The sequence below is a fragment of the Salarias fasciatus genome, chromosome 13 (assembly GCF_902148845.1).
Source record: "Salarias fasciatus chromosome 13, fSalaFa1.1, whole genome shotgun sequence".
Lineage (NCBI taxonomy): Eukaryota > Metazoa > Chordata > Actinopteri > Blenniiformes > Blenniidae > Salarias > Salarias fasciatus.
Genome location: NC_043757.1, coordinates 18,200,028 through 18,216,828, shown reverse-complemented (window position 1 = coordinate 18,216,828; position 16,801 = coordinate 18,200,028). Strand labels below are relative to the sequence as shown.

The window sequence follows — 16,801 nt, the reverse complement described above, 5'->3', positions numbered from 1 at the left end:
TTGAGATGCTTGCAGCTCCAGCTCCTCCTCTCCTCTCACATCTTGCAGCTCTGGTTCACAGTCTCTTGCCTGCTGTTCTCCCACCACTTGTTCAGAGGCTTCAGTTACAACAGTCGGGGCATCCACTTCACTCCCCTGGTTGTGACGGTGTGAAAACGTCCACAAGATTTCATCTTCATCCTCACTTTCACTGTCTGTGTCCTGAGACTGTGACTGTTGCTGGGTTCTGCGTTTGTCTTGTTTTGATCCTCTTTCTCTTTTGTTCTGCTGTTTTCTCTCTGTTTCTGTCACAGGTAAGCTGTCACATGGGAGCAGCAGGTTTCTGTGTACTGTGTGGCTTCTTCCACCCCTCTCTGGTTTGATGTCATACACAGGGATTTCTGGGCTCTTTTGACTCACCACCACATACGCTGCATCCTCCCAGTGTGAACGTAGCTTTCCAGGCCCACCTCTCTCAGTGAGATTGCGGCGCAGAACCCTGTTGCCAGGAAGAAGTTGGGTTCCATAGACCTTTTGGTCATAGTGCCTCTTGCCTCGAGATGCTTCTTTTTGAGCTGCTGCTGATGCAATCTCATAGGCCTCTTTCATCCTGGACTGCCACTTCATCACATAGTCCTCATAGCTCATCTGCTGTTCCTGTGATGTCAAGTTGAACAGAATGTCCACAGGGAGTCTGGGTGTGCGGCCGAACAACAGATAGTAAGGAGAGAACCCAGTGGCCTCACTTTGAGTGCAGTTATAGGCGTGGGCTACTTGTTAAGTGAGGTCTTCCGATCCGCTTTTTCAGCATCAGTCAGTGTTCTCAGCTTCGACAAAAGTGTTCTGTTGAAGCGTTCCACTTGGCCGTTACCTTGCGGATGGTATGGAGTTGTGTGAGAGCCACGCATACCACAGACTTTTTGCAGTTGGGAGAACAGCTGATTCACAAATTCTCTTCCTATGTCATGATGGATCCTAACAGGAAAACCAAAGTTGAGAGGGAACAGCTTGAACATCTTATCCACCACTGTTGTTGCTGGTTTGTTTTTAGTTGCATAAGCCTGTGCAAAGCGAGTAAAGTGATCCATTACCACTAAGATGTACTCGTACCCATGTTTTCAGGTCTCAAGATGTAAAAAGTCAAGAAATCAGAAGAAGTCTTGGTCTTGAGTTCTTTCCTTGTTGTCTAGGTTCGTCTCTGAAGAAGTGACTGTATCTTTGTTCAGAATGTTGCACGCGCACATGGATGACACCAGATGTCCACGTGCCAATGGAATTTCTTTCTCACACATGGACTCTGCAAATGCAATATACACAATAAGTGTTTGGAACAGTGGTGGGCCGTCAGGGCCTGCAAAGCCTTCTCTGCTGGCCTAAAAATTATCTGAATTACAGACTGATGTAAATTATTTTTTGTCCATAAATAATTAATAAATGATTCCAAATGGTATGTTCCAGTTCCTTTCATAGTTTTCCCGTGGTTGCGCTGCTTCCAGACATGTTTTTTTCATATTAAATCATTTAACCAATCAGATTTCAGGCATCATCTGTTGCTAGGGTCAAAGAAATCTGCCCGAGGCCTTCGCTATCCGTTCCTGATGGCACAGTGAAGTAAAGTGAAGCGTCAAACAGACAGCTGCTTCAACTAATCAGACAGTTGCTTCAACCAATCAGATTTCGAGTTGGCGACTCAGCGCCTTCTAGCTTCTAACAACAGCATATCCAGGCCCTCTGATTTACATTCACCAAGAGATACAGTAGGGGGCGGTATGCACCTAAGTTGTTGGTCGCCTACCTCAATTATTCCAAAGAAGAAGAAGAAGAAGACCTGAAGAGAAATAAAACTTATGCCAGAAACACCACAGGGCAAGCTGGACTTTCAGCCCTGGCTTTATGGAACTGAAACACACGGATAATCTATATGACAGAGCAGTTGAACTCTTTTTGAGAAAGGAAAGGAGGATGTATTTTGTTTTCAAATAATCGGGATTTTGGTGAGTAAAATGTTCCTCTTTTCCTAAATAATATTGCTGTTTTATTAAGTTGTTGATGCTTATTGTATGTGTGCAGATGTAGTAGGAGAATTGTGCACTTCAGCAAAGGCATTTATTCTGGCTGCACAAGTATCTATCTGCTGTGCAACAACTCTTTATGTGCATATCTGCATAATAAGATTTTTTTTGTAGACAAAATAGTTATTGAGAGGTGGATTGGTTCAGGCGGATCTGTTCTGAAGGCCTTAATGTGAAATGCACGGTCCGCCACTGGTTTGGAACATAGCCTATATGCTGTTCTCTTCTCCAAGGCTTCTTTGTGGGTTTGAGAGACAGCCCCAGTTTCCCCTAGAAAATACTCATGCTGCCTCCTACTGGCAGATTTGGGCATTGCCCGAGATCCACAGCAAGCAGGTGAGCAGTGACACAAGTCCTACAATACAATCAACAAAACTACAAAATATGGACATCAAAGAACCAACTGAATGTCCAGGGTGCCACATATGTACCCTGATAATGACAAGCAGCTTATGGGGTGTACGACGTGTTTGCCTCTTTACCCTGCAAACTGGAACTGGATAAAGTCATGTAGAGGATGGATGGATGGCTGAATGGTAATCACAGGTCCTACTCAATTTTCCTTCAAGGGCAACATTCGAGTTTGAACTCAGTTGACTACAACCAGTAAAGTAATAAAATAAAAGCCTGTAAATATTGAAAACTGGCATTTTCCATATAATTTACAGAAATACACGCCTATATCACCAGTGGGTGACTGCACGCAGAAAAGCGGCCGAAGCCGCTGTCGCCCGCCGTAATGGCTGATGCAAACATCGCGAGAGTGGATGTAGTGCAACCACTGTCCAGCAGAGCCTGCAGAAACTCCAATACTCCACCCATAGCGCAGGAGACCGGGTCCAGACCTCTCTCCGAGCACCACGACGTGAAGAGATGCCACCGAGACCTGTAGGCCTTGACAGTAGAGGGGGCCCTGAAGCTCTGGATGGTAGACACCACCGCTGGGGGGAGATCTAGTCCCACTAGTCTCACCCTTTCAGTTTCCAGGCCAAGAGTCTCCTGCCCAGGACAGGGTGGGACTGGAGGGCACCCCCTGCAGTAAAGCGTCGGGCCCATCGGGAATCGGCCACGGGTCTCCGACTGCCAACTGGACCAGGTCCGGGAACCACCGGCCGCTCGGGGTGTCCGGGGCCACCACAATCACGTGGAGGCTCTGCACCCTCACCCTGCGCAACAACGGGGCCAAGACGCGGGTCGGAGGAAACGCATACAGGAGGTCCGGAGGCCAGATCCTGTGCGCGAAGGCGTCTACCCCGAGAGGGGGTCCGTCTGCGAGAACTAGAGTGGGCACTGTGCGTTCTCTGCACTGGCAAAAAGGTCTGCCACCGGGTGGCCGAATCTGCGCCAGTGTCGGGCTGCCACCCACGGGGACAGGCCCCAGTCATTGTGGAGTGGGCCTCCCTGGGACATCCTGTTTACACCGATGTTGAGAGCCCCGGGCACGTGTCGTGCTCTCAAAGAGGACAGGTGCCAGTCCGCTCACAGCAGGATTTCTGCTGCCTTGCGATGTAGGGGGGGAGACCGCGTCCACCCCTGCCTGTTAAGGTACGCTACCACTGTGGTGTTGTCCCACCTGACGAGCACATGGCTGTCACGCAGCCTGGCTTGGAAATGGAGCAGGACCCACTGCACCGCCGTCATTTCCAGCACATTGATGTGAATTGGCGTGGAGTCCCAGGTACCGCCCACCGCGAGGTGGCCTAGGGTGCCTCCCCATCCTGCGAGAGCCGCATCCGTGAACACCTCGACGTGATGCGACATGCAACCCATGGGATCTCCCTGCATGAGGAGAGCAGGATCCATCCAGAAGAGGAGATCCTGACGCGCCTGGGGTGGGATCGAGACCTTTCTGTGGCCGTCCTGCTTCCCCAAGAGACGGAGGTGACTGAACCACCATTGGAGCCTGCGCATGTGCAGAAGGCCCAACCGAACCACTGGGTGGGCCGCGGCCATCAGTCCCTGAACGGTCCATCAGGTGGACCCAGACTACGGGCACCGCTATCAGGGACCTCAGGGTCGACAGGAGAGAGGCTCACCTCTCTTCGGAGAGGGGGGCCGTCATGGTGAGAGCGTCCAGCTCCCGGTTCACCACGAACCCCAGGAGCTCGATGTGGTGCAGGACCTGGGCCGTATGCTCCACTGCCTGCTGATATGAGGGTGCTAGAATCAGCCAGTCATCGATGTAAGTGAGGATCCTCAGACCACGACGATGGAGGGGCTCCAGCGCGGCCTCGACACACTTGGTGAAGGTGCGCGGAGCGAGAGAGTAGCCGAAGGGGAGCCAGTTGTATTGAAAATACCAGTCTCTCATGGTGAACCTGAGGAAGCTCCTGTGCCTCCTCAGAATGGGGATGTGAAAGTAAGCATCCGTGAGATTGACTCACGTCATCCAGTCCCCGGGATGGACGCTCTCCAGGAGGTGTTTGACCGTCAGCATACGGAACCTCCTGGTGGCCAAATGGGCGAGCGTTCAGGACCCGCAAGTCCAGAATGGGTCTCATCCCGCCGTTTTTCTTGGGAACCAAAAAGTAGGAGGAGTAAAAGCCTGAATGTGCCTCCTCCGCGCTCAGCTCCATTACCGCGCCCCAGCGTAGGAGCGAGGACACCTCTGCTTCGAGAGCGGCTGCCCCCGCAGGGCACACGAGCCGCATACGAAGGATCCCGTTGAAAGGAGACGCGACACGCGAACTGCAGGGCGTAACCGCATCTCAGCATCCTGGACAGCCAGGATGAGAGCGGACCCAGCATCGCACACCATGTCTGGAAGTGGAGCGTCAGCGGCTGTACCACGACCATGGCCTGCGGGGGCGGCCCACGGGCCCCAGCGAAAGGGCTGCGGACGGGGCGTCCCAAGAAGCGGCGCAGACGGCCGCACAGGCGGCCGCCCCGGGACCGCGCAGCAGTGCTTTGTTGTAACTGAAGCTGTTGGAGGCAGCGTGATCCCGAGACATTTTGGGCCGCGAGCCTCACCAATGATGCCGGGGTCCGAGCACTCGACGGCGGGGACACGAGCCGGCATAATCTCAGTGCTCTGAAGCTCCGCTGTGCTCACACAGGAGGATGCAGGTGGGAAACGCAGCCTAGAGCACTTGCGAGCGGACGGTAAGTCATTGGAGGTGTTCCTCTTGCGCGTTACACACGGCGTGAGGGCCAACGGGCCTGGCTCGCCGCTGTGACCCGCTCCCGCAGTTGCAGAGCGGTGAAACCACTGTGGAGGAAGAGGCAGTAAAGGAGCGGGGGGCCCGGCGCTGAGCGCAACGCGCCCCTCTCTTGAGGTAGCGGCGTATGGGCGACTCCGCTGATGCGCTCCGCTCTGTCCCGCAAGGCAGATGCGATGGAGGGCTGCTGCTCGCCAAGCCCCCCCAGGCACCGTCGCGAGCGCACCGCTCACTTCAACACTCCGCTTTATGAGGCAGCGGAGGGAGGGAGAGGGAGAGCCCTGCCGGGCTTGACATGCTTCAGTCATGCAAGCGCGTTGAAAAAGAAGGGACTGTTGCTCTTTAGAGATGTAACGGGCCTGACGGCCTTTAATAGAAACATTTTTCACAGCAGAGGCAACATGAGGACGAGCAGACGGGGCGCTCCGCGTCTCGGGAGCGTGGGACCGTCTCGGCTGGTTGGAGCCCCGGGAGGAAGAGGACCGGCGGGCAGCTGAGCAGGCCTGGCCAGGTGCCGTGGCATTCCAGGGGGCAGGCCTCCATTGCTCTGCAGGTTGTCGTCGCTGTGGGTTTGGCGCAAAATGGGGCTGAAGGTGGGGGGCGAGCTGCTGAGATCCCCGGGCCGCCGCCTCCAGACGCTCGATGATGACCTGTATGTCAGGGCCGAAGAGAGAAGAGGTGGACAGGGGAAGCCCCAGGATTCCCCTCTGGTCCCGTTCCACGAGGGAGGAGAGGGGTGTGAGGGGCGTGGCAGTGTGCCAGCGCACGTCGGGGATTGGCGCGTCGGTTTCGGACTTGTCTCAGTGATTGGCTGGCTCCAGAGGGGTGTACCAATAGCGAAGCCCGTAGGTGGGCTAAGCACTACAAGAAGTAGAATCAAAATTGACACTGAAATGAGAGGCTTCAGTTTAATAGTTGTTGATTATATGAATGACTTTATTTTCAAACAACAGTGCTAAAATTAGCCAAAATCAATTAGTCTGAAAAGAAAAGGCCACCTGAAACAAAAACAGACAGGCCCATAAAGAAGCATCAAGATTACCATCCCAGCTGTTACAATTCATAACCATTCTAAACTTGCATTGCCTGGTTACTCATTCAGACTGCAATGGATTTTGATGATCACTGCAGTGCAGTTAGTGTTTGTGCCCAAGTTGACCTGGTGCATGGTGAACTGTAGTACTGGCACTGCAGTGATCATCAAAATCCATATACTCTCATATCATTAGGTTCAGCTGAAGTTTTATTTCTCCGTTCGAAGTCAGATGGAGGTGAACAAATGTTATATTGCTCTGTTTGAGTTACTTAGTCCTATTAAGGTTACTTTCAACTGCAAGCACAGAATAGGGAATCTCATTTTCACCAGTCACGCAGATTTCCAAAAAAATCAAAACACACAAAGCAAGAATATCTCAGATGAGCTGAACAGAAAAATGCTTAGTCAGTCAGTCAGTCAGAACAATAATTATAAGAAGAAACGAGAAACTAATAGTGTGTCTGCTAGCCACACTAATAAACTTCAAACTTCAGCAGACAGCTTTTATAATGGTCTAAAGTGAATATTTGTTGGGGACCTTAGGATGCAATTTCAGCACCGTGGAGGTAAGCTGAAGTGGACCGATTAACACTGATGTGACCTGTACCAGTGGAAGTACCAGAGTAATTCTACTTTGATACATTGGTCACAGAATCAAGTCAGCTCACTGCACATTTTTATCATAACATGAATGAATGAATGAATGAATGAATGATTGAATGAATTTATTTTTCGAACCTGTATAAACGTATGTAGCTAATTTGTACATACAGTAGAAAAAAATGATTAAAAAAAAGTTAATGCAAATCAAAGAAAAAAAGAGAAAAACAACAACATAGTTTGAAAAAAGGAGTAGGAAGAAGTAAAGACGTTTTTTAAGATTCCTACCCCTTTTAAAGTTTTAAAATCATACTTCAAAGAACATCCGATAATATAATGACATAATATGACATAATATAATATGCATATACCGTGCAGATTTCCTTATAAATACATAATATATGCCCTCACATACCATATAGTTTTCCCCATAAATATATACTATACAATAACATAACTACAATATAACTACAGTATAACAACAATGTATCAATTTACACTACATGTATAACACAAAACACCTTTTTTTTAAATCATCCACAGTTACTGGCTTCCTCTTCCGTATACTTATTATGAAATATTTTTTGTACCTTTTTTTAAACAGATTTATGTTGCTACTTTGTTTTATTTCTGCCTCCAGACTGTGATACATTGAAAACAGCAGTTTTTTTTTTTTTTTTTTTGCTAAGTAAATGATCTATTAAGACTTCAGTGTAATCATTGTATTACTGTATACACAGAATTTCAACAGGTTAAATCACTGAATCAATGTATTTATGAATTTAGCACAGTGCATTCCATAGTATAATGTAATCACAGTATCATATAGTATATGAGTTCAATCATGTAGAAAATATTAGATTAATCATTCAAGAATCTGGATTTCTTATTATGTTTTTGATTAATCATCCGAAAATGGAAGACTTCACACCCTCAAATCCCGTGTCCTTCTCACCTGTCCCTGAACAATACAACGACCATCCTCCAGCAACATGTTGGTCCTGTTTGTGTCCATTGAATCCAAGCTGACAGCGAATCGACATGGACCCATTGGCCACTATCAGCTTTGTGCCACTTGGGGGCAGCAGTGTAAAACAATATACAGCAGCTCAGAGAAGGATTTCAGACTGAGGCTTCAGTATCCTCATCGCGGAGGGCGGCTGCTGGGGGTCAAGAGACCACAGTGCTGACCTGTCAGCTGTGGGAATTGGACATGGAAGCTCACAAGCTTACTTCTCTAATGTTCTCTATTGTCATTCCATTTTTTTTTTTTTTTTTTTTACTTAATGGTAGCTATATGGACGAGTGCCATAAAAAGTGAATGAGTGAGTAAAAATTGTGGTGTCCATGATCTCTTATACTTGTTGGCCATGATTTGTTATTAACTTGTACTAGACAAGAATTAATTAATTTATAGTTTCCACCTGACACATACAAGAACACAAATTAAAGGGATGCTTTTCTGGTAGGGAAAACAGCCTATATCCAGCTGTATTAAAACCACGTGGACTACTCGTATTCAAATGAAGGAAAATGCTCATTTTACTCACCATATGTTAATTTGACCATTATATCCAGGAGTAAGCAGAGCTTTACATTGATTTCAATAATTTGTGCAAAAAAAAAAAAAAATCAAACAAGTGATCAAACAAAACTGTGCATAAAGGAATTGCTTTTTAGGAAAATATACTGACTTTAGAGAGGGTTGTTTATTATATGGCTTTGTGTCAGGCTTCCAACCCAGTTCATCATATTTAATTTGCCCTCCTATTTTTGTCACATGACACCAGTAACAGTAAGTCTGACTGCATCAAGCTGTGGTAGTTCCTGCTGCTGGTGGATCCGTGTATCTACTCTGCAGCACCACTACTAGCCTGAAAGGCCTCTGGAAAGCCTGAGAAAAATTCAGACTGAGCCAGGCTCGGCTTTTGAATGGCTTATCATGGCATACAAACATCTGCTGTGATGCTGTGGAGAAAACAGGGAAATGATCAGGGAGAAAACCTGCTGGTTCAACAGCTGTGGAAGTGCTTTCTCTCAGCTGGGATGTGAAATGACACCACTTTATTAGTCATTTTATTAATGGTCTTCTAAGTCTCATTGATTTTTGAACCTTGCAGTTAAAAAAAAGCAGGATATGTGTATATATATATATATATATATATATATATATATATATATATATATATATATATATATATATATATATATATATAAACAAAAGAAAACATGATTGCATTCTCTTTTCTTTGAAGTTTATTTTATGAAAAGAAATACTCATCATGAGAATAAAGAAACAGTAACTCTTCCCCTGTCTTGCTGATCCATACCTCTGGTTTCCAGCCTATAAGACTATAAATTACTAAATTACTATTATAATTATTATATAAATTATTAAGTAGAGCTTCAGAACACAACAAGTAAACATTGTGATTGGACTTGTCTTGAAATAATTCCATTTAAAAGAAGGTTCATTTGTATTGAATATATGCTTGCAATAAATTACATGCAATCGAACAGAGTTTGAGTCTGAAACATTTTCCCAATGTAATCTTTATTCAGAGAAAAACAATCAAATAAGTTCACATCTTTCAAACATTTTCTTCCCAGATGACAGCCTAACAGAATAAGTTGCAAAACTGAAAATACAATAAATTCACCTTGATGATCCTGAGTCTCTGCACCTACAAAGTGTTTTTACATTTCTTTTTTTTACTTCAGTTTTTTTTTTACATTTTTGCATTACAACTCCAGACAAGGACATAAAGACCCCATAAAATAAATGCTACAGTTCTCCAATTTTTTGTGTTTTTCATCTAGAGCCACACCGGCTGCTGGTGTCAGCAGCTAAATCACACAATAAAATTCCTAGACATTTTCACTTGCCAGTTTCTGTCTTGAAGTCGGCCAAAAGGATACCAGAAGTATTGTAACACTTTCTGTATCAAATGTCCTTCTTTTTTCTCTTCCTGTAAAGCAGTGTCCTTCAGATAACAGCTTGAAGGGGGAGGCCAGTGTAAGGCACACATCAGGAGCGCTCAGGGCATTAAATAAAGGCTTTTCAGGTGCACACACATTTTTTTTTCACCTTTATTTAGTCCTTCACTGTGAGTAAAATTTTCAATTTTTGCTTAGCTGTACAACAAAACTGGAATAGAACGTGATGATGAAATGAAGACATTATATCAGCTGCTTATCAGTGTGATCAACATTATGACAGCTATCTGCCAAATTCACTTGAGATGATGGGCTAGCAAGTGACAATCTGTTTTAAGTAATTTACTTTCCTCTGAGTAATAAAACGCCACAGTTTAGCCTCCAAGCATGTATAAAACATGCGCGACCAATGCATGTTAAAGTTTAGTTTTCCTGTTTTGCAGATATAAATTATCTTAATTAAAGATGTCAGCTTGACGATAGAAACTCACAGCGAATGACCAGGCAATTTGATCTAAAAAATAAATATGGCTGAAGTTGAATCATAATTTTCCACTGGTATATGAAAATGGTAAATCCTTCTTGAGTGCTTCGGAGAAACTCCAGCTGTCCTGGTTTTTTTCACAGTGCAACTTGTCTGTTGAGTGATGACTAATTTAGAACAAGAATTTCAAGTGAAACTCTTTGGTAAAAGACATGGCATCTACCAACAGCTGACATCATGTTTCTTTTTTTTTTCTTCTCATACTTTATTCACACCATGTAAACCTGCCAATGTTCTGAACCTGTCACACTCCAGAATGTGTTTGAAAATCTAAAGCGGTTGAAGGCACACTGTGATTACCACACTGTTTAAGTTGGAAGGCTGGCATTTCACTGTCCTCCTTTGTGCTTTAAGGTGCAATAAATAAGAAATTTACGATAAGAATAATTAAAATTACCAATTTTTTTGTTTTACCTGCCATTGAAGAAACATTCCTATTAAACTGTCATCAACATCAAAGAAAACTTGTCAAAGACAAGTTTTGTTTTTTCAGAATGACGTGTTTCGAGCTGGAACAACTTCATTGGACAGGGTGAGACCTTCACACTTGTGGGTTCTGGAGCCAATGGGAGTTCCTGAGTTTATGAAAACAAGCAACAAGACATTCCATATGTTATGACTGCTCTGTTGGCCGCGCTCCGAGAACAACTGGCTGCACGCTCATAAAGTAGAGATCCATACATGTTCTTATGAGATGTCATCAGAACAAACAGCTTTGATCCTCAAAGTGTGACTTTTTTAAGCATTTCTTATTTGTTGTTGTTGTTGTTTTTTTTTAAACAAAAACATATTAATAATTTATTAACTATAAAGTCCTTGCGCAGTAGTTTTGGATATGTTTGCATAAACACATATCTGGCACAAGAGGTCATCTCTAAAATAAGATCCGATCTATCAGGAGCCAAAAACTAAAACTTTCTGTCGACTTAGATGGATAAAAAACTACAACTATCACTGCTGGTAAAGCTGTGGGGGAAGGGGGAGAGGAGCTCACTGCTGACACAGCAGAGGTAACATATTTCTTCAATAGATTTACTTATTTTCCTATAAATTCTTCAGTATGTTTGATCTATTATGACTGAACTTTTTACATCTTTGTGCCAAATAAAATTTCATTTTAAGAAAGTGCTCAAAAGACGTATTTGGCCAGTCAGATTAAAAATGAACTCTGTTGTTACACAATGCTGAGGTCTGGAGAGGCTGCTTATAAAAACTCTTCAAAATGCCATTTATACTGTACTTACACCATGCCTGAGTCAGATCTTTAAAACCACTCAAGCTGATCAGATCTGCTCTACAATCATCCTGTTGCCTAGCCAGATCTAGCATGATTATTAATGTCTGAAACCCAATGCACAGAAAAAACCCTTTCCTTCATGTCCCTCATAAGCATAACAGAATCTCTGTAGTTTATCCCTGAAATTCCAACCTACTAATAACATCTTACCTAATATTCCCACAAAGTCAAGATGAAGATTAAGACTTTTTCCCTGATGAACAAAATATAAATGATATAAAGCTTAAGTACCAGGCTTCTCAGTGAACATACTATACATGATTAATTTTCTAATGAGGCAAATCAATAGTGTGTCTGGATATAAATGTTATGCACTGAATGCTGCTGTCAACAGAACAGTTTGTGTCCTACGACACTGGTGCTTTGCAGTTTTGGTCTGTGCAGTTATGGCTTCTCCTGGTTCTGACCTATTTGCCTGCAGTGTTTTGCAGATTCACAGCTAAACTTGGATCTCTTGACCAATAAAACACTTTGTCCTCAAGCAGGCTAATAGATTTATTGGTCAGGGTATTTTTATCCTCCACAAATTTGTACCCCAACAGCTTCATGGTGGGTCCACACAGTTCCTGCACAACTTGAACCAGTATAAAAGGAATGCTAAATCTCCATTTCTCTGACTGCTCTGATGAGTTCCTCTGGGTGGAGTAAAGTCCAGTGACTTTCCTAGTAGTATGTGTGTTCTTCAGAATCCACTCTCTTGCTTGGGAACTGAATGGGATCCCCATGAACTTGTACATCTCCTCTGCCTTCTGCATAGGATAACAGGGGATATCTTCATAACGCACCAACATGTAGCGGTGCTTTAGCCAGGAGGGTTGGCTGAGTCCCAGCTCTGCAGAAACCCTGAGGTGGTCACATCTTTTATTGAATTTCTTCATCTCCGCATCATCTTCGGGCACCTGGCCCTGCTGCGCCCAGGCCTTCCATTTCTCATAAAGTGAAGAGAAAGCCACCATGCGCGATACTAAAACAGCCCGTGGGTCTCGAATTAGCTGGATAATTCTGACATCCATCCTTGGGTCCTCTACGAAAGGCTTCAGTGTGTCCAGATGAATCACTCTGACACTTTTAATGGCATAGTATTGTTTGGAAAGACAGGACTCAGATGCAAGAGTGAAGTTCAGAGGTCCACATTGACGATTCTTACAGTGATATCTGCAAACAAAAATAAAATATATAATGATTAAAACAATTACAGTGGGTCACACATGTTAATATTTAATTCAAGTCATTGAAACCGGCATTTACCAGTTTGTCCTTTGAAACATCGTTTAACAATTGTGTCTGTTGATCTGCCATATATATACACATGTGTGTATATATGTGTGTATGTGTGTGTGTGTGTGTGTGTGTGTGTGTGTGTGTGCAAATACACTTTTTTTTTAAAGATTGATAAAAATGTGACTTGTGCTATTGAGTAAATGGACTACACTTTTTACACGGCTACAGCAGAGTCCAAAGCGCTTCATGCTGCATTAACACATTCACTTATTCACACAAACATTCAAACACCAGTGGAGGCATCCTCCATGCAAAGCATTAAATCCATCGGGAGGCAATTAAATTTTTAAAGTGTCTTGCCCAAGGACATTTTAACATGCAGACCGGGAATCAAACCAACAACCTCCCGATACTGAGATGCTCACTCTCCCAACTGACCCACAGCCGCTGCAAAGAAAACAAGATATTTTGGGCTTTTTATTTTCAGAAGTAAGTTTGTGGAATTCATTCCACTCAACGGCCCTCATTTATCAAACGATCTTTCAAACGGGTGTATTTCCGAGCGGTGAGCTCATCGTACGACGGGACTCGCGTGGCATTACAGAAACTTTCGTACCTCGCCGATGCGTTTGAGTGATCGGGTGTTGATAAATGCGGTGGCTGAATTTGATCGTCATTAACATGTTACGCCCTGAAATATTCATAGTTCCGAAGCCGCGCCCACTGAGGTCAAACACGGAAAAGGAGCGATTTTGGCGAAAAAAGAAACTTTGGGAGCTGGAAATGGATCCTCTCAGGTCTGAGGTGGAGGTAAATCAGGAGGAGCTCCTTGGAAGAATAAAAACTGAAATTAAAGGAGAATAGAAAAACGCTGTCTGGAGGAAGCTATTCACGGCAGCCGTGAGCAGCGTCGCCCGGACGAACGGACACCGGCTGAGGTCTGAACAGATTATAGATCCGTTAATTTAATTTAACCCTGATATTACTAATAATGCGGCTGACTCATGTTATACAGCTCAGAGTTTTATTGTTTTGTTTAATTATGCCTCAAAGTCGGACAGCGGCACCGCGGCCCGGTCTCCTCCCCACAGCGGGGACGGTCCCACCGAGACACACACACCCAGCACCGGAGCCGGTGCCGAGCAGGATCTCGGACCGAGCGGGACACAGGATCGAACAGGACCCAGTACTCAGTCCGCTGAGGGCGGCGCGTGCCACCCACTGCCAGATCTGCTTAAATGAAAGACAATTTATAGAAGTCTTAATAAAATGTATGACTAAACGTCCTCTGTCTGTATTTAATCTCCCTTTAGTTCATGTTATTTTCTGGGTTACTATCATCACATCACTGATTAAATAAATAATTTGCTCAACTTTAGGGTTTATTTACATTTCAGTAGCGGTTCTTCAGGTCCTGTCTCCTCCTCCAGACCCAGTGGAGGCTCTGGTTCCCACATCAGCTCCTCTCGTGTCGCAAGCACATCAACAGTAACTCTATCGGCCAGTGCAATATTGTGCAAAACTGCCTAAATAAAGTCACACACCTTTTTGGGGATGAACAGGAACAGCAGTGTTTCCCCCGCTGGATCTGAGCGTCTGAAGCTGCTCCGCAGCGGCGCGTGTGCGTCTTTGCGCACTGTTAAACAGCGCTCCTCTCCGTGGCAGGATGGACCAGCGGACTTATTGAAAGTTAAAAATCCTTTATTAATCCCACAAAGAAGAATTTTATTAGATATCCCGTAAGGGCATGATTTTATTTTTTATTTATTTATTTTTAATCTGTCCTGAATGTGTGCTGCTTGTGCTTTATAGGTGTTTGAGATGTGCTTTATAATTATTTTCACGCTCCGCCACGTTTTTCTGCACTGCACCGCAAGTTCACACTGACTAGAACTTGCGTACACGATGTCAGAGCTGTCGTGAGATTTCATCTCTCCGAACGATCACGACCAAATTGATAAATAACTAACCCGTCTTTCATATGGACGTACGACGGGTGTACGCCCATATACCGCCGTACGACCGTTTGATAAATTATGTCCAACAAATTTGGGATGTCCTTGAAGGGGAGCTGTAAGACGAGTCGACTTGTCTATGCCATCACCATGGTTGAAAACCCAATAAATCTCCCATGCACACTCTTTTTGAGAAAGAATGTAGGTGTTTGTAGAAGAACAGGGAAGAAAAATGCTGCAATTAAAATGGGAAGCCCTGAAAGTTAAAGTACATATAAGGTGCAGGAGTCTTGACTGGGACTGTCTGGGTTACATATTTAATAGTTTGTATATTTTGTATGTTCTGAGGAGACAGCATGTACAGCGGTTCAATGGCCCTGAGACATGTTCATAACCTTTGGTCCAGGACCCTGTTGGAGGGGCACTGACAAATTATATTTGTATGTGTAAAAGGAAATTTCAGTAAAAGAATTTCTAGAGCGAAGAGGACAAGTGGGAAACTGCCCATTGCTCCTTTTTTTATACTTTCTTAGGAGTGGAAGTGGCTCTGTGAGGATACAATCTGAACAACCTGCAGACAAGTTAGTGAAAACTGACTTTTTGGGGGTATTTTTTTCTGAGTCAGAGACACAATAACTTGCATAAAGAAGTTATACAATACCGTTCATAAACATGTTTGATTACAGGAGTGCAGACAGGATCGTCACACAGAGACACGCTGGATCCTCTGCTGAAAAGATCTGTGGTGACATGTTGCTGAGGTGGGGGAGAGATGAACTTCTCAAGGCCTGAAAAGTCACACAGGAAGAGCTTCTGGAGTACATCCCTGTAGACAGAGGATACTGAGGTGTTGCGCGCCCCTGCGGGGGATAAAAGAAATCGTTTGACATGCCACAAAGGCTCAAACAAATAGAACATGTTCTCCCCATGCTGGTTGAAAAATTCTCCAACAAATGATGAGCCGCTTCGTGTGGTGGCCATCAGCAATATATGTTTATGTCCGCTGCCGTTCATGTTCATGGCTAAATCCTCCTGCTCTTCCTCTTCTTGGTCCTGAGAGAAAATTGCGCCCAGTTTAGAAAGCAGCCTTTTGAAAGCCATCTTTTCTGTTGCATTGCTGTCGTCCAAGGGAATATTTGTTGGCTGTTTCTTGGGGAACTTATCAAAGACCCTGATGAAAGAAAGAAAGATGATTTCAAACAGTTGGAAACAGACGGCACAGTGCAAACACCTACAACAGGTATATTTTGAATTTAGGTGTCGGTGTGAAAAAGTCCACTGAAGACCAGAAGCCGGATAATGAACTTCTGAATATAACTTTTCGAGTTAGAAATATAGTTTGGCTCCAACCAAATTTATTTCCATGCTTATTAAGCCTATTAAAATTAAAACTGCAAAGACAAGTTTTCTCAACAGGATATTTTGTTTTTACTGAGTAGCTGTTTTCATGAGCACTGTCTGTCAATTGTCATCAAATATTATTGCCTGAGAGCTCACGAGACAATCACAGCTGACTAGAGATTGTTTGGGACTGAACACATGAAGCAGATGGGCGATGGCCGACAGATGAACTATTCACATTCACACGCACTGCTAATTAAATGTCAAGAACTAACCTGAAATGCAAGTCTCTGGAATGTGTGAGGAGATCATAAACTGGCAGAGAATCTATGCTGGTGTGTTGGCATACAGAACTTGTGTGATTCGCAGACTGTTTTTCATTTGCTTACCTTGACCGCATTTTGATTTCTGATCCAATGAAGACCAAGGTCACAAAAGTGATGAAGGCCATGGCGCACCAGAACTTCATTCTTAAGTAATGGCTTTTTAATTGGACGTCCAGAAGTCTTGTCTTTGCCCTTCATGCACAGGTTAAGGTGTCATTCTGAAATTAGAAAAGATCTTCAATAGTACAAACAGTGCATTAACAGGTGTGGAAATTAGCTGTTATTCTTGGTTTATAGTGAAATATTGATTTTGCGACGCCCTATCTTCTCTAATT

The 16,801-nt window shown here is 44.3% G+C and overlaps 1 protein-coding gene across 1 annotated transcript; it reads right to left on the bottom strand.

The window, feature by feature from the left end:
• Positions 1-12,030: 12,030 nt before the first annotated feature.
• On the bottom strand, positions 12,031-16,591 carry LOC115399355 (carbohydrate sulfotransferase 3-like). The gene is made up of 3 exons (XM_030106677.1): positions 16,530-16,591; positions 15,461-15,970; positions 12,031-12,778 (listed from the first exon to the last, which is right to left on the bottom strand). Exons 1-3 carry the CDS (start codon positions 16,589-16,591, stop codon positions 12,031-12,033), a joined length of 1,320 nt encoding a protein of 439 aa, XP_029962537.1.
• Positions 16,592-16,801: the final 210 nt, after the last annotated feature.